The sequence below is a fragment of the Gasterosteus aculeatus genome, chromosome 10, assembly GCF_964276395.1.
Source record: "Gasterosteus aculeatus chromosome 10, fGasAcu3.hap1.1, whole genome shotgun sequence".
Classification (NCBI taxonomy): Eukaryota; Metazoa; Chordata; class Actinopteri; order Perciformes; family Gasterosteidae; genus Gasterosteus; species Gasterosteus aculeatus.
Genome location: NC_135697.1, coordinates 2,223,866 through 2,236,567, shown reverse-complemented (window position 1 = coordinate 2,236,567; position 12,702 = coordinate 2,223,866). Strand labels below are relative to the sequence as shown.

The 12,702-nt window shown below is 45.8% G+C and overlaps 1 protein-coding gene across 5 annotated transcripts in view; it reads right to left on the bottom strand.

Annotated features, from left to right (window-relative positions):
* Window positions 1–11,471, bottom strand: part of col11a2 (collagen, type XI, alpha 2) — a 40,464-nt gene extending 28,993 nt beyond the window's left edge. For 2 of the 5 annotated variants that reach the window (XM_040188931.2, XM_078080693.1), the window contains exons 1-4: window positions 10,887–11,470; window positions 1,698–1,859; window positions 597–807; window positions 232–394 (exon numbers count right to left, since the gene is read on the bottom strand). In XM_040188931.2, the coding sequence (XP_040044865.2) occupies window positions 232–394; window positions 597–807; window positions 1,698–1,859; window positions 10,887–11,004 (654 nt within the window). In that variant the 5' untranslated portion in view covers window positions 11,005–11,470. Of the gene's footprint in view, window positions 1–231; window positions 395–596; window positions 808–1,697; window positions 1,860–10,886 lie in introns of all 5 variants that reach the window. The other 3 variants (XM_078080692.1, XM_078080695.1, XM_078080694.1) reach the window with 3 other exon arrangements.
* Window positions 11,472–12,702: the final 1,231 nt, after the last annotated feature.

Genomic DNA, 12,702 nt, shown 5'->3' with positions numbered 1-12,702 from the left:
GGAGGAGGCGCTGTTCTGTCCACGGTGGACTAGACTGCTGGGGGACCTGCTGGACTCTGAGCTGAAGGAGTTTCAACCTGCATGATTTGGTCTAATTTGGTCTGAAGCTGACCCGGAGGTCCAGAGATTTAGAAGAACCGTATAGAAATAGACCATCTTCTCGCTGACTTTCTTTAGGCACCCACCAATAACTAGATATGCTTTGCCTATTGTGCTTAAACAGGTTCTCACCTGGAAAACTTCCTCATCGAGCAGACGGGCGCCGAACACCGTGATGCCATTGGTGTCGACCTCTGCGTTGTTGCCGCGGGGCAGCGCTTGGGTCATCTTCTTCTTGCAGTCCACCAGCAGAGTCACATTTTTCTTTGAAACAGAGAAGGCGATGCGATGCCACCTAGAGACGGGAGGGGGGGGGACGGAAGGCGAATAAATGTGTACTGCGACTACAGGCCTGATTTATAGGACATCACACCTTTTTGATGTTTCCCATTTACATCCCAACCAACACTCTCACACCACCCCCAACCACTCACACCCACACGGCCCCAAACGAGTCGTCTCAACCAGTCACAAGCTGGTTGCTGCTGGTTACTGACTTGCCATCAGCCAGGTTGACGCCTCTGAACAGCGGGTAGTCCTCGGGGGACGGCTTTCCGTTTTGGTCCTCATACAGGAAGACAGGGGAGCGTCCCATTTCAACGCCCAGCTGCTGGATACCCTGCTCACTGTAGATGGAGAGGAGGAAGGCCTGGAGACCAGCCTGGGCCTTAACCAGAGCCATGATGGAGAAGTTCTCTGGGAATCGACCTGCAGATGAGGGACGGGAGGAATGGGCGGATTGGGAGAAGATAATGATGGAAGCAAAGGGGGAGATCACTTGATCAATATGGCTTGTTGCAAGACTGGCGTTTGGGTATTTTAGGACAGGAAACAAAAGCAAGGAGAAGGAGGCAGTAACTGACATAAGAGCCAAAGGGAAGCTGGAGAGGGAGGTGAAAAGGGAGGAACGGGAAGGAAAACAAAAAGGCTTCTGATAGGAGGAATTCGTCCCGTGTGAAGCTGGCAGAGAGGATCAGGACACACGGTGGGAACAGCTGGAGAAGGTAGATAAATAAGTGCAAAAAGAGCTTTGACTTTTGAGTGTTTCTAAACAACCACACTGTAAGTGCCACTTTCTCTTTTTCGCTCCTTACTCCAGGGTGCCAGACAGTATTCTCAAGTTAATTTGTCATGGCTCTCCGCCACAGTTACACTGCAACACATAATTATACTTTATATCCAGAGATCTCTGTTGAAAATACATCCCTACAATTATAAATGTAGGTTCCGTCTCCCGGAATATCTTAAATATAAACCCTCCTTAAGCACCAGTGGCATTGATGCATGTGAGACTATGTAGATGCATCAAAATGATCTTATTTATGTTAAGCAACGTAGCTTAAAAAAAAAAAAAAGACTAAAATTCACAACTTCTATATTTACCTTTAAGCATTAATATATGATATATGAAGACAAAATGAATATCAGTGTCTTTACATTAAAATAGTTAGAAATGTAATTATAGTGCTCCTGTCTGGAGCTTAAACCCTCAGACATGATGAAAATGCCATAAAGACGGTGGACGGCTTTAAGCACAGCAAACATGAAACCAAGATCTTCCTATTTTCCCGTAGTGATGGTGTCCGCCCGAGGCCTACCCGAGAAGAGCTGCTTGGTGGGGGCGGAGATCTGGGCCTTCTTGGTGATGCGGTAGGCGTGGTCGGGGCTGCCGGAGCGCCGGGAGGTGCAGAAGCCGGGGACCTTCTTCACTCCCTCGGGGAGAGAGGGAACCTGCAGAGCCCGCAACACGTCCACTGGGTCTGAGGAACACAAGAGAACCGTCGTTACCTTTTGGGACTTTATGTTTATCGGCGTGGTCAATCCCTACAGAAGCGCCGCTTTCTGAGTTAAACAGATAGTGAGTGAAGCCGGGTAGTGAAGAGATCAAATCAATCAATCAAAAAGACAATTCATCACTTTATGCTCGTGTGCAGACTTTTGGGTGTCGACGTGGGAAACAAGCGGTTGAGGTTTGTCTCACCTTCCCATGACACATGCAAGACCAGAATGCACCGCTCACGGCTGGACAACTACATTTCTCAGCAGCCAATCAGAGCAGACCGAGGGGGGAATACAGGTGTATTAACTCTGATATGAACGTTGAACGTTGACGCGTGTCAGCATGTAGTAGAAAACAAAAATTGGGCATGTATGAAACAAGCGGTTTCCTCAAATAGTTTAAGAAGCATCATTGTTCTCCAGGCTGAATAGAGATCACTGTGAAGTTGACTTCTGTACAATGTTTCTGTATCAAAACTAGAGGACATTTTGGCCCAGATGATGAAAACATCTTAAAGAATCTTAAATCATCTGAGATTAGTTCTTGCATTAATGCAAGCAGGAGCATGTACAGGAGACGTCCACAATGGAAACCGCTGTACATTCTGGCATGAGGTCAGAAAGGGACAAGTGTGTCCAGGCTGGGTAAGTCCGTCGCCTCGGCTCACATGGACCAGCACACCAGTGGCAGTGGATGTGGTAGAGTCACATGAAAGAGGATAGACGAGCATTTCAATGTTTCACATAACACACACACACACACACACACACACACACACACACACACACACACACACACACACACACACACACACACACACACCAGGTCTCTGTTATACCTCCTAACATCACATAAACACACACACACACACACACACACACACACACACACACACAGTTACTGTACCACTAGGCTCACATCCAGTACACTTTCACACGCTGAGGTCAAGTCGGTGTCTGCAGTGTGGTTTACCTCGTCGGCTTCCTCACATTGCTCAAAGGAACTCAGTCAGTCTGCGTGTTTCAATTTGAAAAGCTCTAGTCCTTCTTCTGGGGAAACGTTGAATGAACTGACAATCTTCTGTGTGACAGTCAGTTTAAACTCAGGTGCACTAAAAGGCTTGTAAACAAAGCACAGAGAACCTCGGGTCACATCAGAGGGAGAGTAAGCACACTGTGCAGGTTGACTTTATTACTGTTTGATGTCTTGTCATCTGTTGTATCACAAAACACTGCGATTTAAACAGGGGTCCTAAAAACCACGGCGACCCCGTCCCTGGCTCTTGTGTTTAGGTGACACAGTGTCTCAGGTTTAACAGTCAGTCAAACTGGCCCACGGGTGCTGATATTTATTCTGACAGAGCAAATGGTGCGTTAAAATTGCCTCAGGGTGTCTACACCACAGTCCATTACCTTCACCCTCCACCCGAGGGAGGGGGGCAAAACAAAGGCAAAAGTTCCCTTTTGAAAGTGTAAGAGTCCTGAAACCCAGAAATGAGTCAGCATTTTTTCCCTTCTTTCACCCTTGTGTTGAAGTCGATGGGTTTTTGGTTATTGATGCAGTTAACCCAAACTAAAGAGGTTCCAACGCTTTGTTCTCTGGGAGAAAATACCACATTTAATAGATTACTGCATTGTTTTCTACAATAAACCAAAATCAAGTAAAAATCCATGGCCTTTTGTCCAGGGAACCAGTGTAATGACTTCCCTGGTTTTTAACCAAAAAGGACTCATCTCTGCAGCACTCTACATTTGAACGGACTTTATGATTTGTATTAATAAGTTACAATATTCAAAGTGAACAGGAGGATTCACAGAAATGTCCAAGCTTCCCTTCTACTTTTCAAAAATTCTGCAGGTCTGCAAAGGAATGCTGTGAATGAGAAGATTGAGCGAGGTAGGAGGGAGGGAGAGGTTCAGGCAAAGGTGGAGGGCGGGTTGTGGGGGGGCTCAGGCAGTGACAGTAGACCGCGTGGTTCTGCGATGGCAGGATACTGGATCAGATTGCAGCCCGAGCTCCCCCAGTACGCCCAGTACAATGTGGCGCTCTGTTCCCCGCTGGCTGCCCAGCTCACATCTGCAGCCGGGGCCCTTCCTGCCTGGAGGACCTCAATCACGACAAAAACACACCCAGAAAAATAACATGCAGGGGCCGCAGAGGCAGCTCAGGAGACGAAGGGTGGCAAATACGAAACCGGGAGGAAGAAAGTCCCCCGCTGCTCCCCTTCTAACCCGTTTTCTTACTCTTCTCACCGTGAGCGCTAGCAGATGGATGCGGCCTTTTGACGTGAAGGCGGGCCAATCACACTGCGGCCAATAAGACAGAAAAAGGGGGGGCGACCGGTAAAGATCACTGTAGTCTGTGCATTCCCCCTGACTGACCTCGAGTGAGCACATAAATTAAAAGTGCCTTAATTACTAAAACATCATCTACCTGACGTTTCTAATGAGTCAGAATTAAACATAAATTGGTTGTGGGAGTTGGGGAACATCAGAGGGAAAAGATTGTCCCCTTCTGATTGAACAGCTTAACTCAACCAAAGATTTTAGAAAAAGCGCAAGTATATCTATGTTTTAAATCTTAGCAGTATACTTTTCTAAAGTTTGCAGTGCTTAGAAGCAGTAAAGCTCAAGCTAGTGGGTGAATACAGGAGCCTTGGGATGAACAAAGCTATTACCCACTCGGTTCTATAGATCCACAACGGCCCACACATGCAGACCACCACCACCACGTGAGGCTCAGGTGGGAAGCCACAATGTACAAAACAGCAATGGTTTTCCTCGGTGTAGTTCTCCTGACCCGCCACTAGGTGGAGCTGAAAGGATTGAATTCACTGAGCAGGGAGCCTGGAAGGAACCGCGTGGTGTTGTACACACCTGCTCACACGATCACACAAACACACACACGTGTTTATGTGCACACACACACTATGCAAACACACACTCACAGTGAGAGATAAACAATGCTAACGCTTACTGAAATATTTGAGACGCGCTGTCACTCAACAGAGTGAGTGACTTGACAAACAGAACGCACACAAAGCTTCTCTATTTGCCTTGTGAGTACACTACTTATAAAGGGTTATCGGATCTTAGGTTATGATAAAGTCAATGAGGAAAATGACTGAATGATTATTATTATTATTATTATATTGAATGATAAAATTAAATATTGTCAATGGTTGACTGAGGACAACTCGAGCTTAACATCTCCAGCATAGACAAACACTCCTTCAACGTTCTAGGTTGAAACCTGAGTATGTTGCATGCACACACTGAGACCTGTGTGAGGTGACAACTGAAAACATTTAGTCTCAGATACTCTGTGTAAAGATTTGTGTGTCTGTGTGTGAATGTGCCTGTGTGCCCTTTCCTCTTTTGGTGCCGCTGTGCCAAATACCAGACAGACACTCCAGCTGACACGCTGACCCCTGACCTCTGCCTTTACACAACGGCCACATTGTTAGACACACCGACAAGAGGGATGTGCAATATTGACCACAGGTGAACTCCTGGGGAGTCAATTAATAAAAGAAAACATTGCTGTCCAATTCTTAATGGCCTTATTTATGAGTAAAGATAATCTTTGTGTAAATTGACCATTTTTTGCTTTTGTCATTTCTCCCTGTAATATCCTGAATATGTTAATCTGCTATTATAAGAGGTTCACGTTTGTACGTACTCTAAGTAACAACTTTGTGTTATTAAAATCATATAGACACGTTAGTACTTATCCTGTTCCGTAATTTCCTCTGTTCAGGTAAACTTACAGAATATATACCAGCCTTACTATTAGAGTCAATGTCCTCAGTAGAATACAATTATCCAACAATGTCAACGTTCAGACTCCCTCGTTAGGTTAAAAGATGTACTGCAGGTATAAATCCAATAATTTATCTCCCACGGTTCTACCTATAAGTACCGACCCAGTGACTAGAATAACACACACACACACACACACACACACACACACACACACACACTCCAACACCGATTTCTTTCTAAATATTTGAGTCTCCTCCCCAAAAGGGCGTAAAGTAAACGTCGGTCATGCAGCGTGACCACGCTCGGCGTGCGAGCTGCTGCAGGTAGTCATTTTCAACATGCTGCTCTGTAGTTACGATTTATTTATAAAGCCTTCTGCACACAGACAGAAAATCCATTATAAGTACCCGTGCTGTAAGAAGGGGATGATTAGACCTCCGCATTATTTATATAGTATAAAATGAGGGTTCGGTTTGTCAGTGTGGTGTAAATTATCATGTAGAAAGCACGTTATGTGCCACTGTGTATTAGGGGCAGTAGTGAACTCTGCTGGAGGAGTTGAGTTATAGGACAAGATAATGATATTAGAAGATCAAAACACTTGAGAAAGTTGTGTCTGTTTATCTAAAGAAAATCCCTGACAGGTGAGTTGAGTGTGAGACCTAAGCATGCAGGAATGAGTCCAACAACCCAAAAGTGAGTCAGTGTGTCTGGTTTGTTTCCCTCGTTTAGAAGCCAATGTGTTTCCTTAATGGGTTTTTGGTTAGATGCTTAAAATAAGGTCTGTCGTTAACTTTTATTCCACAATTTAAAATAAGTAGGTTAACAACCCTCTAGTGAAAACTGTTGTTGCTTTTAGGTGTCTTAAAGAAGCCCGTGGAAGCGAAATGAGTGAAGGCCACGACTAAAACAATGGTCCTCGTTCATCTTAGTGGTGACATTAAGTCATACGACTGATGGGAATCATAGAGTTTCACCTTTCAACTGTCATACCATTTTTATTTTGCTGAACAAAACAGAACGTTTGCTCCTTGTTGGTGGAGCCGGTGTGATCCTTAACGTCCTGACACAGAAGTTGAGGGAAAGTGGAACATTATTCACGTTGAATCCAACATATTTTGTCGATGACCAAAGGGGAACTAGGAGGTCAAGCAGGTCAGATGGTTTTGGTAATTATTTAGCGAACTTCTAAGTCAATCTTGATTCCCTGTACTAATCGTTATCAAGAAGGAAAAACATTCTTCTCTCACTGCAAACAAGATCTCATGATTCCATCTGTCCACACCTGCTTCCATCACCACTGATAAGTGTGTCCACGGATGAATCCCGCAGCCTGTGTGGTTTCTCCGCCCCTACAATGCTGTGCTGCAGCTGCATGTGCTTTCTTAACTCCCTCCACTGGGGAGCTGCAGCCAGCACTTGTCCGAGCAGACCTCCACTGTCCCCCGAGTGCCATTATGTGGTCCGCGCTGCCGACGCGTCGTGCTGGAGTCTCGTGTGGTTTCTGGGCTGGAGGCCGCAGTCTTAGTTTAGACCCGAGGGCGGAGCCTGACACTGCGAGACCTACTGCACCAGGACCGGGAGGCAGGCAGGGACCGGTCAGCCTCTGCCTGGGGGGCCCATTGGGGGGGTCCGTCTAGGTCGGTCACTCTTCCCTGTACGGCTATTTTTAATACTTAAAGACAATGCCGACAATATTAATGATATGAAGCTGCTACTTTATATAATTACTTTTGCTACACTACTTTGCTATTTATAAACTGGACTATTAAAGAAAATTGTAATAAAAGTCTAATCATTCGAAAATCACTAAATGTACTCATCATTTATAAAGAATAAACTAAACCTGCAAAGCAATAAAAACCCACTTTGGTCATTTGAGGAAGAGTCCAAAGGTTTTTTACCATAAGCCACTGAATACTATATTTAAATGAAAGATATTTAATAACAGAGGTATCAGAACATTGTGATGAAGACAAAAGCAACTTATGCAAGCGACACTTATTCATGTGAGTAGATCGATTGATCACTGCGATATTCCAACATTCCCAGATAAGTTATGCAATTGCACACAGAGGACAGGACTCTGCTGTGATGAACATATTTCTTTCTTCTACATTGGTGGTTAAATTACCATCTGGAACTGTTTTCAAAAACTGTATTGATGTCTGGTCAAGAGATGTACCTTAATATTATATATTACATGCGGGAGCACACAGCTGGTCCCTGCGTGCTCCTGCGCCGCAGAATTACAGTCACTCGGAATAGCATCCTATACAGACAGCCTGTCATTACTTTGCTGGCGTCCCGGTATCTTCTGATAAAACAAAAAGCCTTGGAGGAATGAAGCCGAAGCCTTGACAGACACACACACACACACACAAACCGCCGAATCACCATCAAAGATCCATCTGCTACTCGCTGTGCTCCTTGAAGTCTGCAGAAAGGAGTGTTTTACAAGTTCCCAGTGTGATGGTTTAGAACCGAGATCCTCGGCTATACATCCTTACCAGCGCTAAGAAATAAACAGGCCTTTATTTAAAATAAACTTCACAGGAAACAACTGAGTTTGGTAATGAACAGATGACTACAGGTCAGACATCAGGACGAACAACCTCAGAGTTCTTTCCTTTGTGCTTCATTTGCATCACAAATGACTGATTTGTGACAATTCATCTCCACAAACACTGTGTGAGTGCAGCCTGGTGTGCTTATTTTAGTAACTCGTGCACTGTGGGGGCCATCATGCACCGGGGTCTTCTGTACCTCATGCCCCCGCCTGTGGGCCACCACAGCCACAGGGGCCCACGGGGGAAACGACGGCAAAGCGGCAGGGAGCCACCGAGGGGACAACGCTGCCAGACTGGATCACAAGTACCAACAGACTGAAAACACCATCCAGTCGCAGCAATGAGCCGCCCCACCAAATATAAGAGCTCTATTCACCGGGGAGAGAGAGAGAAACCCAGACAGACGGCCCTTTGAGGAGCGCTCAGCTTTGAAATGAGGTTGAGGAACATCCATGTCAAGAAAATATTGCCCTCAGATTTTCTACCTCCTTTGAACAACACTCAGCTTTCATGCCTTCCTGCAGGCCTCCTCCTCCTCCTCCTCCTCTCCTTCCTCCTCTTCCTCTCCTCTCTCCTCTCTCCTCACCCAGTCTGCTCTCAGGGAATAGAGAATAACCATGAACGATTCTGACCACTGTGTAAATCGGTCTTTCACTGCTTGGGTGGAGCCCCGTTTAGTTCACACTAACATCTGCGCGGCGGCACCACGCTGCGCGCATGCGCCGTGTGTCTAGACGGCGCGCGTGCGTGGTCCATTGTGCGCTTATGGGACGCTGTCAGCAAAATAGAAATAAAGCAGGTTAAATTACTCTTTTTAATAGTATCACTCTTGCAGTGTCGTTTTTGTTGTAATCACATCAGAAGAGCACCTTCGCGCGCACATCGCGTCTGACGTATTTCCTTTACATGACAAATGCAACATGCACGAGGTGTTGCACACAGAGGGACATTCACATACGTGTGGCATGCATTCCACCCCTCCATAGTTTACAGGCGCATACGTACACAAACAGAACTGTACAAAGCGCACATAGACACGCGCACAGTGGACGCTTTCAGCCCCGCGCGGCTACACTAACCTATTCATAGTGGAAGAGGACGGCTCCGTCCTCCGCCTCCAAGGTACACACGGGACACCGCGGGAAGGTGCGTTCGCCTCTTCCAATCAGCAAATTGGAAACGGGGCCAAAGAACACACGGGGGGACGGTCATTATGTCCCAAAAGGTGCGCGGGTCCCCGCCGCGAGGAGATAAAAAACATCTGTCCACCGAGGCGCGCTGTGTGTACACGTAACGCTACATACTCATATTATTATTAAATAATAGTCAGAATAAACCTTTCCAACGTAGTGGACCGAAATGTTTTTTTTTTAAATGGTCAGTTAAAACCTCATAAATCGTCTCCAAAACTCGTCCTGCTGAAGTTAAAAGAAATCCGAAATCTTGCATTTGTCTTTAATTTGATTTGTTTCAGTGGGGGGCCGCGTGTCATTCTGAACTGAATAGTGAATCAATGGATCCTCTGTTACAAAAGTCTGTCATGACAACTAGCGGTGCGCGAGGGAACTGCAGCGCATTCAGATTCCATTTATTTTGTGTAGCGCAAAATCGCAAATGCAAATTTGCCTCAGAGGGCTTTACAGTCCGTACACATGCGGCATCCTCTGCTCCAAAACCTGCACATCGGAAAAACTCCATCGTTCCTCTACCTGAGGAAAGTGACGGAAAAACAAAGTAATCACTTCCCACTGGAAAAATGTTTGCAACCAAACATGCACGTATAAATGAAACATTTCTGGTCTTTGGTTCTCAGTATCAAACAGAATACACGCATTACAATGTGGTCCCACAAGGGAAAGTGATGGATTGACTGGTTTACCGGCAGAACTGGTAGAAACCCAGCAGAGCGCACGGTACCTGCTGGCAGCCCAGTCTACCTATACGGGACACAAAATACTGGATTTGGACTGGAGCTTTTTGCACCGTCCTACCCTGTGGCCCCCGGTGGAGGGGCGGGGGCCACAAGAGGGCTCACCGGGATTCTTGGGAGTGAAATTAAGTTTGTACAACCATAAACTGGAAAAGTCAACATTGGACCAGTCGTTCAGAACGACAAAAAACAGGTGGATTCCTGCAATATGAGCACACCTGTCAGCAGGATGCGCACGCACGCACGGACAGACAGCAGAGGGAAGAAAGTTCAGAGAAACGATATAAAAAACGTTTTTCTGCAGCAACAATCAATTGAGGCTGGCCAGGTTCAAACTGCGTGATAAAAAAACGTTATAATACACAATACTGAGTATTTTCTTTGTTTGATTGTATGGGACGCAGCACTAAAAGCAACACAGTTAACTCTTAAGAGTTTCCTGTCAATGTCCATATGTTCTGTACCATGGCCACATAAGGCCTTTAGGAAACTAAGCATAAGTCACCCTACGATGCTTTTGAAATTTGGCGGCAATTAAGTACATGCAAGTCGATAGTAGATAGTCAAACATCAACCTAAAACAAAAAATGATGGTCGGTGCTCAAGCGTCCCACAACGCACGAGCATTTACGCACGGTAAACACAGGCAGACAGTCAGGGATGAAGACATTTCAAACTGAAAAAAGAAGACCCAAAAGGTGGCCAAACGCACAGTAAACTTGAAATAAAAGAAGCCGTCTTACCTGCCCGAACCACGGTCGTTTGGCACACGATGAGCACCAGGGTTCCCAAGGCGAAGGATGAGATGTCCATGCGCCATGGTCTCCGTTTCTTCCGGTAGGGACAATCTCCAGTATCCATAGTGTTGCAGTAGTTGGCCGGCCTGGATGGGCTGTGTGGAGTACGGTGGAAGTTATCCTCGCGCAGAGAGCCAGCCGACGACAGGGACCCGACTGGAGCTTCTGCGAGGCAACGGACCAGCAAGGCACGCCTCTGGAGACTCTCTGCCTCTCTCCACGAGACCTTGCTTGATGGTTACCTGTCCGTCTGTCTTAATGCATCAAACCTAAACACTAAAGGGGATTTAGGGCTGAATAAATATATTTTATTTGAACGTTTAACCCCTTAGTGCTGAAGCCCCATTAAGTCAGAATGGGTACCCAAAGTGGAGAGAGCAGCAGAGAGAGACCTGGAATCACGCTCTCTCTCTCCCTTCTCTCTCGTTTCCTCGACCCTTCTTTACTTACACACTTACTCCCACGGAGAGTGAGAGAGTGTGTGTATGTGTGTGTGAGGGGAGAGAGAGAGAGAGAGAGAGAGAGAGAGGGAGAGAGAGAGAGTGATGGCAAAAAGGGGCGAGGTAGACGCAGGACGTGCGTAATTGCGCCCTCAGCATCTGAGAGTGCGAGTTATTTTTTTTCTAATTCACTCCAAACAATGCAACAAAAGGGGGAACGTTCTTCGCCTTTTCTACTTTTACACCTTCCTGTCTTTGGTTCTATGACAATGAAGAAACTTCCTTTGTAAACCACGACAAACCTGTTCCGTAAAGAAAGAAAGAAGAACGTGGGACTATCTGCGCAGTGCGTGCAACGGATGAGTGACACCTCAGCCAGCCAATCAGGCTTCTGTCCGCTCAACTCACCGGATCCCGCTCACCCAATCATTCCTCTCGCACTCAATTGTTACTCCCACGTGGCCTTGTTTTGCAAGAGCGAGACAGAGGGACAGACAGAGGGACAGAGACAGAGGGACAGAGATATAGATAATTGTATGTATGCAAATAAGGCAGCATCTATTTAAATACATTTTCTGAGAAGAAATTACAAAATTGGATACGGTTTCAAAATTCTTGTTTAATTTTGTCGACATAATATTTTACATCTAGTTGTATGGAGCAGCCGGAGGTTACCGGCACACCCTCCTCCAGGCGCCACGCTCGTCCCTTATGGCACAGAGGAATAAGATATATATCTCACTACGTCAAGATTTAACAAGAAAGGTTGCCATGTTGCCAATGGTAACAATTTCAAAACTTGTCAACCAATCTTTTGACCTTTTTAGCACATGAAATATGATGACGGCAAATTATCAAAAGGTGCACCTCTGCAGCCGTCTCCAAAAGCAGAACGCAGACCGACTGCAGGTGTGAAAGTCTAGATGATTGACAAGCTGCTGGTGTCCCTTGAGGGACCTACAATCCAACGTGGTGGTAATCAGAAGAAATACTCCAGAAAAGCAACATTTGAACCAGTGAATGCTTGATTCATCTTTGAGGGATCTGTGGAGAACATGACAACAGCTGCACCACATAATAACATTCTGTAAAGTATCGGATTAAACATAAACTATGAACAAGTTCGTCTGGTTAGTGTAATACAGCTTTTTTTAAAGCTGAAGCGTAACTAATATCAGAATTACTCATAATAGGGATAAGTAACGTCTTTGGACTTTTGCAACCAAATTGTGATGGCCAGAAGCGCCTCTTTGCCCTGTTTGGATAGAAGTTGGTCAGATCAGCTCTCTTGGAATGTGAAGTTCGACAACAACGCAAACTAG